The 21,599-nt window shown below is 39.4% G+C and overlaps 1 protein-coding gene across 7 annotated transcripts in view; it reads right to left on the reverse strand.

Moving 5' to 3' along the window:
• Nucleotides 1–21,599, reverse strand: part of BABAM2 (BRISC and BRCA1 A complex member 2) — a 405,688-nt gene that overhangs the window by 68,868 nt on the left and 315,221 nt on the right. For 6 of the 7 annotated variants that reach the window (XM_026016020.2, XM_026016025.2, XM_072767923.1 and 3 more), the window contains 3 exons: nt 18,428–18,527; nt 15,312–15,382; nt 12,432–12,514 (listed from right to left, as the gene is read on the reverse strand). In XM_026016020.2, the coding sequence (XP_025871805.1) occupies nt 12,432–12,514; nt 15,312–15,382; nt 18,428–18,527 (254 nt within the window). The remainder of the gene's footprint in view (nt 1–12,431; nt 12,515–15,311; nt 15,383–18,427; nt 18,528–21,599) is intronic. The other variant, XM_072767925.1, reaches the window with a different exon arrangement.

Below are 21,599 nucleotides of genomic sequence, written 5' to 3' on the forward strand. Positions count from 1 at the left end.
GAAAAAGGAGAAAGGAGAAAGGAGAAAGGAGAAAGGAGAAAGGAAAAAGGAAAAAGGAAAGGAAAAAGGAAAGGAAAAAGGAAAGGAAAAAGGAAAGGAAAAAGGAAAAAGGAAAGGAAAGGAAAGGAAAGGAAAGGAAAGGAAAGGAAGGAAACGAGGAGGGAAGGAAGGAGAAGGAGGGAGGGAAGGAAGAAAGAAAAGAAGGAGGAAGGGAAGAAGGAAGGAAATACATGTTGGAAAAGTATTTGCAGGTGACATGATCATGAATTCTAAGGAATCCACTAAATGTCAATATACAAAAATCAATTGTACTTCTATACAATAATAAATGGACCACAGACCTACAAGTAAGAGCTAAAATTATGAATTTTGCATAAGAAAACAATGTAGAAATTCTTTTTGAACTAGATTAGAAATTCTTTTTGAACTACATCTTAAGTAGGACCCTAAAAGCACAGTCCGTAAGAATGCAAACTGGTGAAGCCACTGCAGAAAACAGTATGGAATATCCTCAGAAAATTAAAAACAGAATTACCACATAATCCAGTAATTCCACTACTGGGTATTTACCCAAAGAGTATGAAAATACTAATCAAAAAGATATATGCACCCCAACACGGCAGCATTATTTACAAAAGGTAAATTATGATAGAAGCCCAAATGTCCATCAATAGATAATGGATAAGATGTAATGTATATAGATACAATGGAATACTACTCAGCCACAAAAAAGAATGAAATCTTGCCATTTCAGTGATATGGATGGAGCTAGATGGCATAATGCAAAGTGAAAAAGAGAAAGATAAATGCTGTATGATTTCATTCACATGTGGAATTAATGAAACAAAACAAATGGACAAAGAAAAAAAAGAGACAAACCAAAAAACAGACTCTTAACTGTAGAGAACTGATGGTGCCCAGACAGGAGGTGGGAGAGGGGAATGGGTGAACTAGGTGATAGAGATTAAGAGTACACTTACATGATGAGCACTGAGTAATGTACAGAATTGTTGAATTACTATATTCTATACCTGCAACTAATATGACACAGTATGTTACCTAATACTGGAATTAAAATTTTTAAAACAAGAGCACAACCATATCAGAAAGGGAGACAGAACATAAAGACTCCTAACTCTGGGAAATGAACTAGGGGTGGTAGAAGGGGAGGAGGGCGGGGGGTGGGGGTGAATGGGTGACGGGCACTGAGGGGGACACTTGATGGGATGAGCACTGGGTGTTATTCTGTATGTTGGTAAATTGAACACCAATAAAAAATTAATTTATTAAAAAAAAAGAGCACAACCATAAAATGAAAATGTGATAAAATGAACTTAATCAAAATTAAAATATTTGCTCTTTCAAAGAAACAGTTAAAAAATGAATAGGCAAGACACAGATTGGAAGAAAAATGCATAGAACATATAACTGACGGGATCCCTGGGTGGCGCAGCGGTTTGGCGCCTGCCTTTGGCCCAGGGCGCGATCCTGGAGACCCGGGATCGAATCCCATATCAGGCTCCCGGTGCATGGAGCCTGCTTCTCCCTCTGCCTGTGTCTCTGCCTCTCTCTCTCTCTGTGACTATCATAAAAAAAAAAAAAAAAAAAAAAAAGAACATATAACTGACAAGGGGCTTGCATCTAATATATATGAAGAATTCATGACTCAAAAATAGACAATGATCCAATTACAACAGGAAAAAGATTTGAACAGACATTTCACAAAACAACTTACTTGGCAAACAGCACATGAAAAGGTGCTCAACATCACTAGCCCTTAGGGAATTGTACCTTAAAACCATAATGAGAGGGACGCCTGGGTGGCTCAGCGGTTGAACGTCTGTCTGCCTTTGGCTCAGGGCGTGATCCCGGAGTTCTGGGATCGAGTCCCACACTGGGCTCCCTGTATGGAGCCTACTTCTCCCTCTGCCTATGTGTCTGCCTCTCTCTCTCTCTCTCTGTGTCCCTCATGAATAACTAATTAAAATCTTTTTTTTTTTTAAAGACTTATTCTTAAACTATGTTCAGAGGAGCATTATTCTTGATAGGCAGAAACTGGAAACAAATAAAATGTCCACCAACTTGGTAAATGGATGACTAGTGGAATGGAAAAAGGGACTACTACTCAGTAATAAACAAGAATGAAATATCAACATGGATGGATCTCAAAAACACTATGCTAAGTGGAAGCAGTCCCATACAAAAGACCATATACTATTTGATTCCAGTTTTATGAAATTCTATACCCTCTATAACAGAAGAAACTGTAGTAACATAAAATGGTCAGTGACTACCAGCACGTCAAGAGAGGGAATCCACTGCAAAGGCACATGGGAAGCTTGGTAGGGTGATGAAAATATTCCACATCCTGACTGTGACGCTAGTTCTGTGGCTGTATGTGGTTGACAAAATTTATTAAAGTATTCACTTAAAATGGGTGAGTTTTACTATAAGTTAAAGTATAAAGTTATACTTCAAAAAGATAAGGGAAAAATGTCCCATGGACTTAGGAAAGTTGAACTTGTACAATTAGGGAGCATATAATATACAAAAGGAAGGTCATTAAAAATTAAATGAGTATTATTTTGCGGTATTTTCCTTATGTTGGACATTACTCAGTTCTTCAGGATAGTATTAAGATATCAGCAACATAATACTGATCACATACTGCTGCAAAAGTATCTACATTTACCTTACCTAGGAATCTTAGAATTCAGCCATTCAAACAGGGAAAATGCTTAATTGAATATAGGAACCTGGCTTCTAGTCCTATTCTTCCCTAACATTATGCATGGCTTGGGGTTAGGTACTCAGCCACAACCTACCCCTGTAATACAGGGAATTTTCTGAGATTCTCAATCTCAGATCCACACACCTCCCTTTGCCTCCTACTCTGCAAGGTCTTAGAATCAAATGTGGGCATTGGGGGAACTTGCACAGGATAAAAGTGTATCTTTCACATTCACTACCTTTAACTTAAATTTAGTGTTTCCTCCAATTATGAATGTAGTCAACAATCTACAGCAGTATTAGCAGTATCTTGACTTTGTTATCAAAAGAAATCACAGATGCTTCTAATCACACTGCAGGTGTTGCTCATATCTTAAAATATTCTTTATGCTCATCACTATCTCAAAGTTACAAGGGTTATTAGATGTGCCACTGGATATTGTTATTCAAGGTGTCATCAAAGAAGCCCATATCTCATATCATATGTTTTTAACCATATGATTAAATCATTTTAACAATTTGGTAATAGTATTTTAATAGAATTGGCTTCCTTTGTAGCATTATATATTTTATTTTATGCATTTAAAACACTGTTCAAAGAATGGTTCTAGAGGGTTTCCCAAAGGAGTCTTTGGCACAAGAACATTAGAAGTCCCTGTATTAGATAATCCCAAACCATTCATTCTAGTGCTAAGAATTCTATTCAGAACTGACACAGAGAATCAATGACTCATATTTTAAATGCAGTAATTAAAAGCACTTTGAAATCAAAGTGATAAACAAATGTCAGACCTTGTCTTCTATAGGCCCATGAGTGAAGTGATGTTTTTAATAACTTCACTCCATATTTTCTTCACATCTCTTCTTTTCTAAGGAAAGATTCTCAAGATTCATGAGTCCTGACTTATTTGGATTCTGATTTGAACAAATCAGTTGTAAAAAAAAAAAAAACATGCTTAAGACAAATGGGGAAATGTGAACACAGACTGGCTATTAGATGATATTAAATAATACTACAATTTGTTACTGTATTGTAATGTTTTAATAATGTTGTTTTGGATACATCTTTTTAAAAGATCTTTGAGATACATATTGAGTATCTATAAGTGAAATATTTCACATTTGCTTCAAAATATTACAGAAAAATTTAAAAATTAAACTAAAAAGGAGAAAGGGATTGATGAAACAAGGTAGACAAAGCTGCAACATGGGTGATGGACACATGGGGGTTTATCGACTTTTGTGTTTGACATTTTTATAATAAAGTTGGTTTTTTTTTTTTGCTTAAAAATTAAAAAAAAATTAAATTCAGTTTAACTAACATATAGTATATTATTAGTTTCAGGGGTAGAATTTAGTGATTCATCAGTTGCATATAACTCCCAGTGCTCATTGTATCAAGTGCCTTCCTTAATGCCCATCACCCAGTTACCCCTCTCCCTCATGTAACTCCCTCCAGCGACCCTCAGTTTGTTTCCTAGAGGTAAGAATCTTAACGGTTTGCTTCCCTCTCTATTTTCCTCTTATTTTATTTTTCCTTCCCGCCTCTATGTTCATCTGTTTTGCTTCTTAAATTCTACAATCATCTGGTATTTGTCTTTCTCTGATTGACTTAGTTTGCTTATTAGCATAATACTCTCTGGTTCCATCCATGTCATAGCAAATGGCAAGATTTCGTTCTTTTTGATGAGTTTTATTCCATTGTGTATATGTGTGTGTGTGTGTGTGTGTGTGTGTATATGCATATTATATGTATACTGTATGTATTCCCCATATATATGTATACTGCATCTTCTTTATCCATTCATCTGTCAATGGACATCTGGACTCTTTCCTATTTTAGCTATTGTGGACATTGCTGCTATAAACAATGGGATGCATGTACTCCTTTGGATCATATTTTTGTGTCCTTTGGATAAATACCTGGTAGTGCAACTGCTGGGTGGTAGGGTAGTTCTATTTTTAACTTTTTGAGAAACCTCCATACTGTTAAAAAAAAAAAAGTGTTTTCTTTCTTTCTTTCTTTCTTTTTTTTAAAGTGTTTTCTAAAAAAAGATTCATAGGCCATTAGGAAAAATCCAGGTCACAGAAATGTTAGGTTTATATTCCATTTTAGAAAAAAAAAATCAAAATCATGTAAAGGGGTATGCAGCTTGCCAAGTTCTTACCACTCCTCTTGTCTTAGAACCTGGGCTACTCTCACACCTACATTGTCTATTTGACTCCAATTTTGCAGGCTTTGCAACTGCAGGACTTTGTATAATGAGTCATCATAACTGACCACATGCACTATGTCTAAACACGTTAAATTTAGTTTTAGATAATCAATAGGTGGTTAATTCTTTGATTAATCCATTAGGTTTAGCTTTTTATGGCCACAGAGTGAAACTCTACTCAAGCTGGTATCTTTTGGGCTGCTAGGCAGAGGTTTACAGCTGGAAAGCCTATCATTACTATGGAGGAGCAACACCAGCTTCATGCCTTGCTGCCTTCAGATCAATATTGTCATTGGTGAGATGTCCATTCATGTGTCTGAGAAATGAGACAGTCTACACATATCTCCCAGAGCCTGGGTGAACACTTTGGCTCCTAGAGCTTACAGGTTCTCTGGGAAGCTCCAAGGGCTTTCAAAATTCATTGGGGGTACTGCCAACCAATTATCTGAAATAGTATAGTAATGCAGTTTAGCACACGGGTTCTGGAATCAGTTCCTGGATTTTAAATCCTAGCTCTGTCACAATTCTGTTGCCACACTTTTATCATTTGTTAAATGAAGTAACATTAGTAATTATCCTCAGAAGAATATTATGAGGCTTGAACAACACAATACTGTATATGCAAAATACAAGAGCATTACTAGAACCATACTAGAGCAATACTAGAGCATTGTATATGCTCAACACACATTAACTATTTTTACTATTCCTATTACTTTTAACAGCAGTAGAAGTTCTGCACCAAAATAATCCCCCTGTTTCCACCAATGTCAATAATACTTTAAAGTTGATTTTAAGAAAAGGGTATACTGAACTGGATCAATATTATAAAAGTTATTCTTTGTAAACAGCTTCCTTTGTTTCATTGACTTAGATGCCTTCTTGGATTTCAATGTGTTAATTTCAAAGCAGCTGCATACATTAAGTCAAAATCACCACATTTTAATGCCCTTTCTTTGATCAGATAAACTCACTTTAGCAATTACTTTGATCCAGTAATTACAATGGAAAGGAAACACACAATATATATGAGAGGGTACAAGGAAAGAAATGACCACATGGTGCATCTGATTTACAACCTCCTTCCTTACAAGAAATCCTTTAAGGTCATTAAAAAGGTGTCACATAAATCCAAGGTATCAGAATGAAAAGAATATTCCCAAGAATATTATGAAGGTTAATGACATAAATTCTCAAACCAGTGTCAGAAACTGCAGAGAAAGGCTTTCTAGAAGTAGACTGTAAAGATAAAACAGGAGTTTCAATTTGAATCAAAAGAGTGACAGTGGTCGCTAAAGTTCTAGTGCTATTCGGGTTGTAAACTGTGAACAGGGTGTGCTTGTGTATGTAATCAAAAGATGAAAACCACTTTACCTAGCAGAGCTAACCACTTTCAAGGAAGTCCAGGATAAAAATTAACCAAAATGTTTAAAGTATCTAAAGGACCAACAGTTCTCATAATCAAAGCAAAAAGGCATTTTATTTTAGAAAGTGGATTTTCTTTTATCTTTTTCCATATTCTTTTATCTCTTTGAAGAATAAAGAGAGCTGATTAGTTTCACTTTTTATGGACAATCGATTTTAGTTCTTGCTGCTTTGATAGCTATTATTCATACTAGAAATGATAAAAATTAAGTCACAAATCTTTATACATGCTTTATCTGAAGTAATCATACTAATTCTAAAATATTACACTTTTCATAGATTTGCTTTGTTTTTTAATTTAATTTTATTTTTACTTTATGATAGTCACACAGAGAGAGAGGAGAGAGGCAGAGACACAGGCAGAGGGAGAAGCAGGCTCCATGCACCAGGAGCCCCCGACGTGGGATTCGATCCCGGGTCTCCAGGATTGCACCCTGGGCCAAAGGCAGGCGCCAAACCGCTGTGCCACCCAGGGATCCCCATAGATTTGCTTTGAAATGAATTCTAATACATAACATTGTGGTTCCTGATTTTAACCACTTTAATGATTCTGATTTGTTCCTCAAATCTATTTATTTATAGAAAAATGTGATTTGTATCCAAAAACCTAAGCAAGTTCTGAAAAGCCTCACAATTTTGGTTTTACTGATTTTTCTAGTAGCCATCATGCTTGTCACTGCTACATATTCTACAAGACTTTGTTTCAGTGGCAAGGAGATGAGTCCACTCCATTCTATTTAGGACTGGTCTTCCCTGACCAAGGACACCTCCCTTTTGTCTCTTTTGTAGACTCCTGCTTTGTTCTCTTACAGAGGTGTCAGCATTTGAAATGTGCCTATTTGATAGTTTACTTCTTTATTGTCTTTCTCATTAGATTCCATTAGAGAGGATCTCTCTTTTCCTACATCTCTCTCTTATATATAAAACATATGAAGCTCTCTCTCTGCCCTTGGTCTCTTTGTGTCTGGCATATAGGAGGCAAGCTCACAAACGATTTCTTTTAAAAAATGCATACCACTGTAATTCACCATTATCTGGTCTCCTTTCTCATCAACTAGACCTGGGGCTGCAAACTTTTTTGGTACAGGGTCAAGGAGTCAGTATTTTAGGCTTTACCATCCTTGTCTTCTGTTCTTCCTCCCCTCACTCCCAACGATTTTTTTTAAAAGATTTATTTATTCATGAAAGACACAGACACACACATACAGAGAGAGAGAGAAAGAGAGAGAGAGAGAGAGAGAGAGAGAAGCAGAGGAAGAAGCAGGCTCTATGCAGGGAGCCTGATGTGGGACTTGATCCCGGGACTCCAGGATCATGCCCTGGGCCAAAGGCAGGTGCTAAACCGTTGAGCAACCCAGGGATTTCCAACAACCTTTTAAAAACCCAGAAACCACTTTTAGCTTAAGGGCCATATGAAAAGAGGCTGAGGGTGGGCTTTGGCCAGCACGGTGTAGTTCACCAACTCTTCGGCCAGGCTCTGAATGTCTTAAGGTCAAGGCTGAATTATTTACTTATATCCCCTGGGACCTTTCATTGTACTAAGCACAGAGAGGTTCTCAATAAAACTAGAACTCAGTTGAATTGGGTTAAAGTGACTGGGTTAGGGGTAGAGAGGTTAAAAAATTAAATGGAACAGCCCAAATGGTCAGATTTAAAATAATAGGTACTTTACCAAGGAGACATGGCCTCTGGTGCAGGCTGGATGACTCAAAGGGTCACTTACCAAGGATTTATGGGTAATGGAAAAGACAACCTGTCATACAGACACACACTCTCTCACTTGCCCCAGGAGTCACAGATCTCAATACCGTGTACTTTTTTTTTTTTTTTAATACCGTCTACTTCTAAGCAATCCTGCTACCACAGGCAGCTGCCTCCTCTTGTACCTACTTATAGCACAGCTGACTGGGACCATGAAGAAGAGCTGACACTTCTCCCAGTGGTTGCTTTTGTTCTGTGTTACCATGCTTGGCTGTCTGGTTCTCTTGTCACCAGCATTCCGAAAATGTTCTGGCTTAAAGATAACATCTACCCCTAGAGTTTGGCAAATATGGAATTACCTCTATAACCACTACAAACAGTTCTTAGATAATGGCCAGGAAACCTTCCTGAAAACAGTTTTGTATGGGAACACTCTGATCCTTGCATGATCCCAAGTCTTGGAGTATATTGATAATGAAGGAAAGAAAAAAAAAAGAGGAATAAATGGATGAAAACTCCACGGCCATGATCATGGCCACATCTCCACTCCTGAAACTGTCAGAATGTTGGAGGTTGCAGTTTCTTGTGAGACATCCCAGAATACGTACAATGTTTTCCAGAGGGGCATTTTTGCTTCTGCACATTCTAGCAAAGTGTGAGGTCAGAGTCATCTGCCTCAAGAGAGGAGTGCCTCTTTTCTCTAGCATCCAAAATGCTCAGAATTATTACCAGGACCTGCCCTAGTGACAGTCTTCTTCCTAGTCCTGGGGAAGGGGTAGAAAGAAAGGAGGGTAGGGAAGTGATCTGGTGTCCTGCCAGGTTTTCACTCTCCATGGAGCAGCAGAGCCAGCCACAGAAGACCAGCAACATCTCTAGGCATCTCCTTCCTTCCTCATGTTCTTGAAAACTCAGAATAATTCACAGCAGTGTTCTATCACTAACTCTCTGTCACCCCATATTCACTCCCCCATCTTGATGGAAAGAAAAAAGGGAACAAGTGGTCCCTTGGGTGTTGTGACCAAGTAAGCAAATAATTTCCAAAGGAAAGTATCAGATGCTTAACTGCATGATGAAATAAAACATGTTATCCAACCAAGCTTCACTCTGATGGAGCAAGTCCTATTGTTTTAGATATAAGAAGCAATCGGGTGGGACTCATTTATTTAAGGACAGGCTGTGTATTAGTGATGGATCAGGAAACAGCATCAAGTCCCCTGATTCACAGACAAAGTCATATCTGCCAAAGAGCCATGCGTGTAAGCAGTGATGTTGAGGGGCAAGGTATAAGCAGCCTGGGGAAGGAGAGAATAAAAGCCTGAGGAAACACTCTGAAAAAAAGTAAATTAACCAAATCCCCAAGTCCTTGTAATCGTTCCAAAGAGTGCCCATGGGTTTGATGTTTCTGGAGAAGGCAACCAAAACTAAGTGAAAATATGACTTTGGGACTACATGTTACATGTTTGACTTAGAAAAGCTAAGATGGATGGGCAGCCCTGGTGGCTTAGCGGTTTAGTGCCGCCTTCAGCCTGGGGTGTGATTCTGGAGACCCAGGATTGAGGCCCTCATGGGGCTCACTGCATGAAGCCTGCTTCTCTCTCTGCCTGTGTCTCTGCCTCTCTCTCTCTCTCTCTCTGTGTCTCTCATGAATAAATAAATAAAATCTTAAAAAAAAAAAAAAAAGAAAAGCTAAGATGGGAAAGTAGAGAAGGGGCTGTAAGAGATACTGGACAAATGGTACCAGGGGAAACAGTCTTTGGGGAACAGAACTCCCAGAGGAACAGGATATTGCTACAACACCAAAGGCATTTGTAAGGGAGGGCAGTGCTCCTTCATCCCTGCGCATGATTCTTGTGGCCACCACCAGAAGAGTGACTCTTAAGTTGCATGAGAATTGGGGATCCCTGGTTGGCTCAGCTGTTTGGCACCTGCCTTTGGCCCAGGGTGTGATCCTGGAGTCCCAGGATGGAGTCTCGCATAGGGCTCCATGTATGGGGCCTGCTTCTCCCTCTGCCTGTGTCTCCACCTCTCTCTCTGTGTCTCTCATGAATAAATAATTTTTTAAAAAAAAAAGTTGCACATGGAAGACACAGGTGAGAATGAGCAATGCCAAGGATAGCTTTTTCCCCTTCTCTCTGATATGATCTGACATCAAGATTTTTGAAAGTAGAATCATGGCTAGAAAACCAAAGTAAATTTCATTTAAAGAGTTGAGATCTCATGCCACTTTAGTTGAGCATTTAATGTTTGCAATTGTCCCTCCTGTCCTTCTCTCAGAGCCACTGGGTGAGGCTTCTGTCGCCACTGCCATTTGACACAGGGTACAGGCCCCTCTTGATGAACTGGGCCAGGGGATTCACACCCACTGGATCAACCAGGCAACTGTCCAGGGTGGTGACAGACCCACGATGTGATCAGGATCTGGGGGGGAGTTACCAGGCTAGAGGCAGAATTACTGGTGTGTAAAGTGAACATGGCAAATAGGAAATGAGATCTCACAAAGGAATTAAGGCTCTGAATGAAAAAACAAAAGAGCAACACATAAGGTGAGAATCAAAAGTGGTGGCTGGAAGTACCAGTAGGGCCACAGAAGATGACAGGCAGAGAGGAGACTGCTAGGAGACCTTGACCGTGAGGCTCCCTCTTCTACCTGGCCTTGTATGATGGGTTAAGCTCCATATGTAAACGTCTCCAAAGGACTTAACGATCAGATCCCCAGTGTATATATAAGGAAATTAAAGTGGAGAGAAGTGTGTTCTAGTGATTTGAACAATATCACGTAACTAGTTGGAGGAACACCCAAATTAAAGTCTTACTTCTCCAATTTTTAAAAAATCTGTGCACATAATTAATACGCAGCAATATGCTTGTATTCTTCAGATACATTTGAAGAGATGGTCCCAGTACGTAACTCACTACAGAGCAGAAGCTCAATAAGAAGCACATGTAGCAAGGTGTTTATCATTAGGAAACACCTTATAAAGATGGCCAACTCTCAGTTTTCTCTGTGCAGATTATACCGTGGTATTAGAGGCTTTCTTCCCTCACTGTTGGTGTGAGATGGGGTAAGACAAATGAATTTAAGAACCATTTTTTTTAGCCTAAGCAAATCACAACCAAGAATGTCAGTCTGCTGGGGAAACAAAACCCCCAAGCCAATGCCTTTACGCTGTCCCATGGCATGGCTCAACAGAGCCAAAGCTCCTCTTCCTGGAATAGATTATTAAAGGTCTAGGGTAGTTCTAGCCACTAAGTGAAGCCAACTCAAGTCCACTGCTTTTCTGAAACTTGACTTGGGAGAGCTGGAACTTCTCTATCTTTGGCTTGAAGAGTAGGGATCAAATTACTAAATTTGCATATCAAATTACTAAAGAATAAAGGTTTTGGTTGACTTGCAAGTGGAACCTGGTACTACGGGTCAATGATTCTTACATAACAAAGAATTAAACAAAAGAGGCTCCAAATTATCCATTAAGAGAAAGCTGGACCAGGGGTGCCTAGGTGGCACAGTTGGTTAAGCAGCCGACTCTTGGTTTCAGCTCAAGTTGTGATCTCAGGGTCCTGAGATCAAGCCCCGCATCAGGCTCTATGCTTAATGCAGAGTCTGCTTGGGACTCTCTCTCTTTCTGCCCTCCACCTCATCACAAATAAATAAATTAGTTTAAAAAAGAGAGGGAGAAAACTGGATTAAAGTTTTTTGAGTCATTGATTAATGTAACAGAACAAGCATTTCAATATGCCTATCTGTGGAATAAAACTAAAAAGTGATGATGGGAATACATTCAAACTTGTCTCATCTTTTACATATTATATTATCAAAGTTTACTATTTTCATTTAAGAATGATAGCCACATGATCAAAGCAAATATGTTTTGAATAATCCTGAAAGTTTTGGAATCTCATACTGGAAAGATGCTTTGAAATAAGAATCTGGAACCCTGGACACAGGGCAGGGTTTCTTAAACTCAGCACTACTGACATTTTGTACTCGATGATTTTGCTGTTGTTGGGGTACTGTCCTGCAACACATCTGCCCTCTACCCACTAAATGCCAGAAGAACAATCCCCACTTCTGTCCTGCCCAATCATGACGATCAAAAATGTTTTCAGACACTGTCAAACATCTGCCGAGGGGCAAATTATACCTGGTTGAGAACCCCTGCTCTAGAGATATTTTCTCTTTAAGACCATGTGGTAAATATACTAAAGTAAAAGGAACCACATCAAAAAAAAAACAAAAAAAAAAAAACAAAAAAAAAAGGAACCACATCAATATGCTAAAGGTTTTCACGGTCATTATTACATATGGTTTAGTATATTTGCAAATGTATGCTGGCATGCTCACAGCAAAAGTGTACTCACTGTGTACAAGAAAACAGAAATCTTTCCACATCAGCAGCAGAGTGAGTTTTGTAAAGCCTTCTGCATCATATTCCACGACACCTCTAAGTGATAAAAAACATACACACACAAAGAAAAAAACCCTCATAAAAAAAGGGCATAAAAGAGATGGAACCAAGTAAAGAATACATTCATAAAATCATGGTGACTGAATCTGAGATGCATTTAAGGTTAAGTGAATGTTATCATAGGAAGGATGTGGGGTTTGGAATGACAGTATCTACGTTTAAGTTACAGTTTTACATTTACTATTGTGACTTCAGGCAAATCACTTAACCTCTGGAGCCTCAGTTTCCTCATCTGTAAAACAAATATAATAATATTTTCAAGCTTCATTACAAGATTATGAAAAACAAGTAAGATAAAGCATAAAATGCCATGCAAATGCTGGTTACTAGTTATGAGTAAAAGGACAAATGAAGCCATAAGGTCAGCAATGACACTACTGTCTGTGTGATGATGAGTCTTACTTTCATTTAAGCACTAAGCAGTAATGAGCAATGACAACATTTCTTAGTTTAGGAGTCTATATTATTTTCTTCTAAAGCACTTGGGATCCTTTCATTTGCGTCCCCTCTCCTCCCCACCAGGCTCAAGACAAGAGCCACATTAGCTGGGTAGGCGCTGGTTCAGATGGGAGACGCACAGGGTACATGTCATGCGTTAAAGAGAATAGCCCAGGACCATGGAAGGGCCCGGGTGAAATCCTAATAGGCTCGCCTTTCCCATTTTCCACCAGAGCTTCCACCTGGGAGACATAACCATAACATGATGATGTTCACACACGACGACAGACAGAATCATCTCTGTCATCTACACAAGGAGGCATCTGCTATCTCCCTGGCGGAGTCCAGAGCATCAGACCGTCAATATTGACGGTCTCTCACTTCAAGTAGGAACAGAGAACTCACCGTAAATGTAAAGGAACTAAGACTCAAAAGGCTGAGTGATTTACTCAAAGACTATTGGTGTAGCATTCAGATCTCTGACTTAGGTCAACAATTTCATTCACCAGTTTATATATTTTTTTCATGAATTTGTAATCAATGCAGTATGTTACAACACTGCTATCTAAGCTTTTCAGATCCTGCATGCTGTAAGTAAAAAGAAGCATAGAATCCTTTTCATTATGCATACAGTATAGCAATATAATAGGAATGTGACTTCAGGCAAATCACTTAATTTATACTGAATCGCATGTATGATTTAGTAGTTGCATACAGGTACTACTATATTACTGTATTATATGCATAAGACATAGACAAAATGTATGTTAAAAAAGGATTCCTATTTTGGCTTTTTAAAAAAGATTTTATTAATTTGAGAGAGAGAGAGAGCGCATGCATGAGCTGGGGGAAGGGGCAGAGGGAGAGGGAGTCTGACAACATGGAGCTGGATCCCAGAACTTGAGATCATGACCTGAGCAGAAGGCAGATACTTAATGGACTGAGTCACCCAGGTGCCCCAAGAATGAGATTTTTTAAAAAGATATAAATGCGGTTTTCATATTTTTCTTTTGTGCTAATGGAGTGAGGGGAGACACACATTCTCAGGTGTGTGCACCCTACTTGGGAGGTTACTGTCCTAGGTCCTTCATTTTTAATTATATATACTAAAAATAATCTTCCTCAAAAATTAGAAGACCAATAGTGTCATTTATTAACCACTTTGTTTCATAAGTACTTTCTCAAAATGTTCATAAACAAAGCTGAAAAAATCCTAAGTATTAAAGACTCATGCAAGTGACAGTCACACTGCTTAAGATATTGACAGTTCTATTTTGGAGGCATAAAAAATTCCACTATGGATAATGAGAAAATTTCTTAAAATTGTTTTTAAGGAGTTAGAAATTTTGCCCATAATTACACCATGGTTTACAAAATTATATCCCAGGAAATGGCTAACCTTATTCTTGATTTCACCTGCTCCTCCTTATTCCCACTTTTTTTGGCCTTAATTTATTCATTTCCTTATTTAAATTTTTAATTTTGTGTTACTATATATATCTTTCTATATTTATAAGCCTTCTCCGGAATAAGGTGGGATATAAACAGACCACTAACACCCTTAGTGCTCAGTCCTCATGAATGGACAGAAGGTCCCCCACCTTTTGAAGACGACTGTGGGGAAAACATGTTCCCTCTGCCACTGGGCTAAGCTCTAAGCAGAAGCTCAATAAGGCCTCTGATGTCATTTAAGGAACCTGAGCCATGGAAGAGGTACCCCCTATACCTGCAGTCCCATGCCTCTTCGTCCCTCTCTGTGCCTTCTTCCAATTCCTAATCCCAAGTGAGAGTCGCTGCTTTTGCGTCTAACGCAGTATTTCCTGCCTAGATTTGGGTGGCAAGCTGTGAGCAGGAGTCCTGTGTCAGAACACCTGAGTCCTGAGAACCAGGGCTCCCACCCTGGCTCTATCTCTTGTAGGTGGGTGACTTCCCTCAGTTTACAAGGCTTCTTAAAGTTTCAGGGCACTCTTCATTCACTTGTGCCAATAAAGCCCACCTGGCTCACTTGGGACTCCTAGGAGCAGATGGAGGTGAAAGTGCTAGGCACAGTGTAAAGAGCTCTAGAACAAACAGGTAGTGCTGCCTTTGTTACTGCTGGGCTTACAGCATGACGCTGCTCCAAGGAAGATATTTGTTTCTATTCTTTAGCAAAGAATCCTAAAAGTGATCTTCCTGGGAGCTTTTGTGTATGCAACATACCAGAAAGAGTCAAAATGGTACTGAAAAGCTAGCATACATAAGCACAGACTGTTATGTTCTTAATCAAGCTCTCACATCAGGGTCATGGGGATGTGAGGCCATGGCTGGTAGATGGTGTAAACATGGAGAAACTTACGTGCCAAAGTGGCTGAGGAAAGCAGCAATATATTCCCTTCTTTTGTGGTACCCTTGAATCACATACTGCACCTGGAACATGAACACAAAGCTGAGGAGTCAGAAATTTCCAAATGCTTTCTGACAAAACACTTACAAAGACTCAGAGAAATAGAAAGAATGGCAAATGAATCCCCACATTCCCGTCACCCATATTCAACAACTGTGAACATCTTGTCTAGTTTCTTCATCCAGCCACCTACCTCCTGATCAAGCTATTGGTCTATCTTTGCTGAAACAAGTCAAAGGAAACTTGAGACACCATGACTGCTTGCCCCTAGATACATAAGCACGTACTCCCGAGAAACAAGACATTTTCCTCCAGAGCCACAGTGTCATGATCACACCCAACAAATTTAGCAATCATTTTTTGGACTTTGTCTAGTGTCCTGTGCATTTTCATAATTTCCCAACTGTCTCCAAAATATTCTTTTAAAAGGAAGGGTATAATTGAGGGTATAACTAAGGATCAGGCACTTAATCTAGAAAGTCTTTTAATATAGAATAAAAGTACCTCTTGGGGTGTGTACGTGTGTGTGTGTGTGTGTGTGTGATATTGCACATACATATATGATACTGACTTTTCAAAAAGGTTGGCCTAGCTGTCTTGCAGAATATTCTGCATTCTAGACCCTCTGGTCATCTCCTTCCTTTTCCCTCTACTCCCTATATTTCCTATAAATTGGAAGTTAGACTAAAGGTTTAATTAGATTCAGGTTAAATATTTTGGGCAAGAAAACTTCATAGGTGATAGTGGGCTTGATCACTGGTTAAGGTGACGACAGCACTGTAAAGGGAGGTATCCCCTTTGCTGCCAGGAGCAGCCTGTGGGCATATTACTCAAAGCATGTGAAGACCTAGTCCCCTTAATCTTTCACCTCATAATTTTAGTATCCACTGGATATCCTTGTCTGAATCAATTATTTCATTAAGAGCCAAAAAACAGTGATTTTTTGGAATTCTATCACTTATTGTGCATTTATCAGCTGGAATTATCTGTAAAGAAGAGTATCCTCTCATCAAATGGGGGCTATTTTATCCTGAACTACAGCTCCCGTTGAAAAGGCAGGACAATGCTCAATTCTTTCTTTTTAAATTCCTAATATCCAAAAAAGGAGTGTTAAATAGGGGATTTTATTTTGCCTTTTTAGATTTCCTTGTTATCACCAAATGACAGTTTTTATTAAAAAATTGTGAACATATTAAGCTGGACATCTCAAAGTCATATACTCATCAGCTACTAACACAAAAATACATTCCTCATAATGTCCTCATAATGGCTCAAAGAAATAGGGGAGAAAGAGGCCCCCCAAATTGTTTATATTGGCTGTAGCCACAATGAGTTTCCATGGCTAACAAAAGCTTGAGATAAAGTGCTTGAAATAACCTCGACACAATTGGTAGTGATAGCCATTTTGTACCCTTTAAAAGTAAAACAATTCTATTTATATAATAGAGGTTTATGTCAATTTATAAAAACAGTGCTTACTTTGCAGGCTTAATGCAGGATCAGAAATGTTATTTTGGGAAAAGAAAAACAGATGATAAGTTTGCTTAAGTGGCTTTGTTTAAAAAGGGATGAAAACAGTTCTGTGTACTTGATTTTAAAAACAGAAAACCATTTTAACAGAAACCCACAACAAAACTGGCTACAAAGATAGATTCCAATGTAATTATGGAAATTCATTTGAAGAGATTGTTTCTAAAAGCAGCCCATACTGTCCTCGTTTGTAGCAAGCATAAGAACATCAATTTTAAAAGACAAGTAAAATTAATGAAAGGGAACCAGATAAGAAAAACAGACTGATTCTTATATTTCTGGGAAAATGGTAATATAATTTTTTTGAGGAAAATGTATGACTAGAAATTAATCTCAATTGGAGAGCTTTAAAAAAGGCTTTTCTTCTCAGTTCTGGAAGACCAAATTTGCATGTTTCTCTATAATACTAGGACACAGATTTGAAGGGAGTACAAAGTCCCACAATGTAAATAAGAATTCTCTCCTCCGATCAGTTTTGAAGGAGGGCAGAGGCTGGGGGAATTTGGTCCAATGAGAAGCAACCACTCCAAGAGAGTGAGATGCCCTGGAATCTGTGCCAAGCCCACAGACTGCAGAGTTGCCAGATTTTAGTTTCTCTGACATTTAAAAAAATAATACTGAAGCCTTTGAAATATTATTGTACTTTAAAAATATTTCCTATATAAAGATGAGCTATCTTTTGAAAGAAAGAGACAAACAAAAGATTTATTTTCCAAGCCACGTGAATAAGTCAATAGGAGTGTAGAAAACAGTACTTTGGGAATAAAGCAAACTGAGTCAGTCAATGTGGGAGAAGAAAGTCAGTATTGCTTGTAGATGAACATCTCCAGGTTTTAGCTAAAAACACTACCTGGATATTAACATGTATATACTTATACTTTTTAGAAATATCTGACAATAGCCATTAAGGTAAACTCTGCTACTTGCCAATGTAATGACTCATTCATGAAGCTAAGAGAAAGCTTTAGATAACCTGACGTGCCTGCCTACTGGACCAGCTGACCTGGAAAGCTTGCCCCTAGTAGAGCCGGACTCTGGCAAACTGCTCCTAGAGGTGACATGGAGAATCAAGAGCTGACTAGTAAAAAGTGAGGTACAGAAAAGCAGAAAGAGGTAAAGGCAGCTCTGGTGAATTACCTTGATGCTAACTAGTGGCAAACACACACACACACACACACACACACACACACACACACACATCCCCACACACCCATGCATGCATGCACCAGATAACTGGGATATGGAGGAGTTCAAAGGTGCAAGATCTAGCAAAAAACTTAGGACATAAAGGAAAATTAAGAAGAGGTAGCAGTTTAAAGGATGAAGGTTAAGATTGGAACAGGAAGTCAGAATCCTTAGAAAAGGAAGAAGGGGCGTAAAGAACTAGGAGAGAAACGGATGAACTGTAGTTCGAAGGAGGAAAGGCCAGCGCAGGTGAAAGCTGGAGCTGAGGGCGCCCTCACAGCACAACGCCGGGACGGGGCTATGCTGGAGGGAAGAGTCTCGCAACCGGAGGGGCAGGAGACTTGCTTCTTTACCTTGTTGGTGAGTAGGTGGCATACTTGAGGCACATAATCAATGAGACATCCTCCTCCTGGAAAAGCTGGGATATGAAGAGCTGAGGAGCCTCCAAGTGCACTGAAAGGACAAGAGTACAAGGGACACTTCTCTTAGGGCTCCAGCAATGTAGGAAGTGACACCCCCAAACAGATTCGGTTTCGCTTCTCAAGGTCTGCCCACCAACCGCTTGGATGAACGAGGATGGGAAAATGGGCTTCACTTTATGGTTACCTTTCTTTATTTTAATCTGTTCTGTTAAATCAGAATGTTCACATTACCCATGACTACATGACAGGACGAATTAGCACACCCTGAATGGTGTGGATTGTAAATGCCCTATTTAATGCCAATGGGCTTGACCTATGATGGAGACACATGTTTTCATATTCTCCATTCTGTGCTGGGCAAGGAGGAGTCAGTCATTCCTTAAACCTGTACACTGAGCTGAACTGAATTCCTGCAGCTGGGCTGCCGGGGACAGCTTCCTCACATTTAGTGTGAGGCTGGTGGACTAGGACCAGGGCTGCAGACTCCAGGCTGGACCTGGCCCAGGCAGCTGATACAAACAAGCTCAGAGAACTGCAGAGTTTCTGCACAGTGGGGAGGGCTCTCCACTGATCGACTCCGGCTGACCTCTGCCTCCACCCTGCGCAAACACAAGCCTGGTCTCAGTGGACCCTTATTTTTCACGTGAAGCCAGAAAGCCAGATGATTTAATGTCTCAAGTTTTAAATGGTGGCAGCTAACCAAATATCTTCTGAAACACTGTGCTGCCCGGTCCCGTGTCTCTGGGCCAATATGGGTAGGAAGACAGCAACTGTTCCAAGTCAACACTGACATTCAATCCATCTAAACAAGAAGGTGCAGTCAAAAATCATCGATCCAAGCACTAAGACACAATGCTGATCCAGAAACAGTTTCCAGGACTTTTGTGGAGATTCCTTTTCAGTCTAAATTAACCAGCATATGATTATTTAAAGAAACTGTTCAGAATCTCACAGTATACATTGCGTATCCCATTCTTATTCTCGATTTCATCTTCTTTTCTACTCTAACTTTTCTTTGGTCCTGATTTGTTTTTCCTATTTGAGTTTTAGTTTAATGTATAGGTTTTTTTTACTGTAAAACCACCTCTTAAACTACCTCTGTAACATGATGGGTATAAAAAGACCCCTAATATCCATTAATGCTATGATTATTCATTAACCAAATCCCCACAGTTACAAGGCCGTAAATGGAAGCAAAGTGCTTCACAAGAACAATCTAGAGGATCATTCCTAAACAGTTTAGAGCAGACAGACTTAGCCTAGGGTTTGCAATACAGGACACAATATATATCACTACTGAAAGGGTCCCAGACCCAGCCTGTCTCCCTACTGACCACAGATTTCTGAAATTAATTTTTCCAGTAGAAATGATTATTATATTTATTTATGGAATGAAAAAGCCCCAGCACATGAATAAAATCCAGGGTGATGTGAGGAAGTCAACATGTGGTGGAAATATTTGCTGTTGACTTTTTCTATTCAGATGAGACCTAAAAAGCACATCTCTGACAACTGAAAAAATTATGAGACAGCATTTGACTAAGTATGACATTAATGAATCATCTACAGTCTGCAACTGCACAGAATCAGCAAGAACATCACTTCCGTTTGCTACTCTCAGAGTAGATACTGGATGAGATTGAGCCTAAACTCCAAAGGAGGCTAGGAAAATTCCTATGACTTCTTGTGAACTGGAGGAAGGGTTTCTGTCCTCTCCTTTGTATGCAAAAATATACAGAGGGCACACTTCCAACCAGAAGGTTCTAATGACTCCATTAGGATAGAAACTGATTAAGAAGAAAATTCTATAGTACAAGAGAAATAAATCCAATATTTATATGCTGTCCATACTGGGTGGGGGCGGGGATATCTGTATAACATAGAACATATCAAGATCCAGGCTTCTCATAGCTTACTTAGAGGAACAATCTTTAGCATAATAAAATTCCAAAAAATAAAATAATTTGGACAGTTTCCTGGAATTGATTATAATGGGCTTTGAACTGTATACAATATTACAGTATAAGTTCTTAATCATTCATTAAATTGAATTAAAAAAAATGAAAATAGTCTGTAGGGAATCCTCTAAACTTGAGACTTTCTCCTCTTCTGAAATATTGTCATTAAACAAAAAATTACCTATAATGATGAAAAGAAGCAGAGATGTGGAGAAATCCAAAGGCTGGCAGCTCGGCCACCAGGTCCATCTCTGCACTCTGCTTCTGTGATTATCAGGAGCTAAAACACTTGTTGCTAGGTGCTTTCTCATGACCTAATTGAATCCTCCTCACAGTTAAGTGAGGTGAGAATTATCACTCAAATTTTACAGGAGAAGGAATGGTGGCAGGAGCAGAAGAAATTTCCTTGGGTTCATACAACGAGGAAATGGTGGAGCCAAGATCTGAACTTGGGGTGGCCTACTGCCAAAGTCCATGCTGTTACTGCTGAATTATGAGCCTCCCTGATTGCAGGGGGATTCTCCTCCAGAAGGGGCTATGAGGATGGGAAGAAACAGGGGGTCCGGCTACCAGCAAGCTGGGTCAGGACTGCAGTGATGCCACAGGGCTTCCAGAAGCACTCACACTGAAGCAGGCCCTGGGATATACAGCTCATCTCTTCTTACTGTGCTCCACACGGCAGCAGGGCAAGCGTTCCTCTCCATTTTGTTCCTTCTCAGCCTCTCCTACTCCAACCTTCACACAAGCACAGCCACTGGACCTCTGACATGAGGGGCCAATGCCTCTGTCACATCGACTTGTGAATGCCTGAGTTGGTGTTACGGCGTGAGCCTCAATGTGTGCAGTGCTTCAGATCTATGAAGGATTGCTTTCAATGAGAGTTTATTTTTAAAAGGACACCTACTGCCCCCTTTAACTCAGAAGGTCCTTGGCTAGTGAAGGTACTGAACCTGACTGCCAGCGTCACATACTGATAAGCGCTGCTGATTCACGTATAAATATCCGCCTCGTGGGTAAATATTTAACAGGCCTGTTATAGCCTGAATGTTGCCCTGATCATGCTAAATAAATAAAGTCAAGTGTCATGAAATAAAAAAGCTATTATGTTTTTAAAGGGTGTAGGATGGAGGTCCAGCCTGGTGATC

This window comes from Vulpes vulpes, chromosome 8, assembly GCF_048418805.1.
Source record: "Vulpes vulpes isolate BD-2025 chromosome 8, VulVul3, whole genome shotgun sequence".
Lineage (NCBI taxonomy): Eukaryota > Metazoa > Chordata > Mammalia > Carnivora > Canidae > Vulpes > Vulpes vulpes.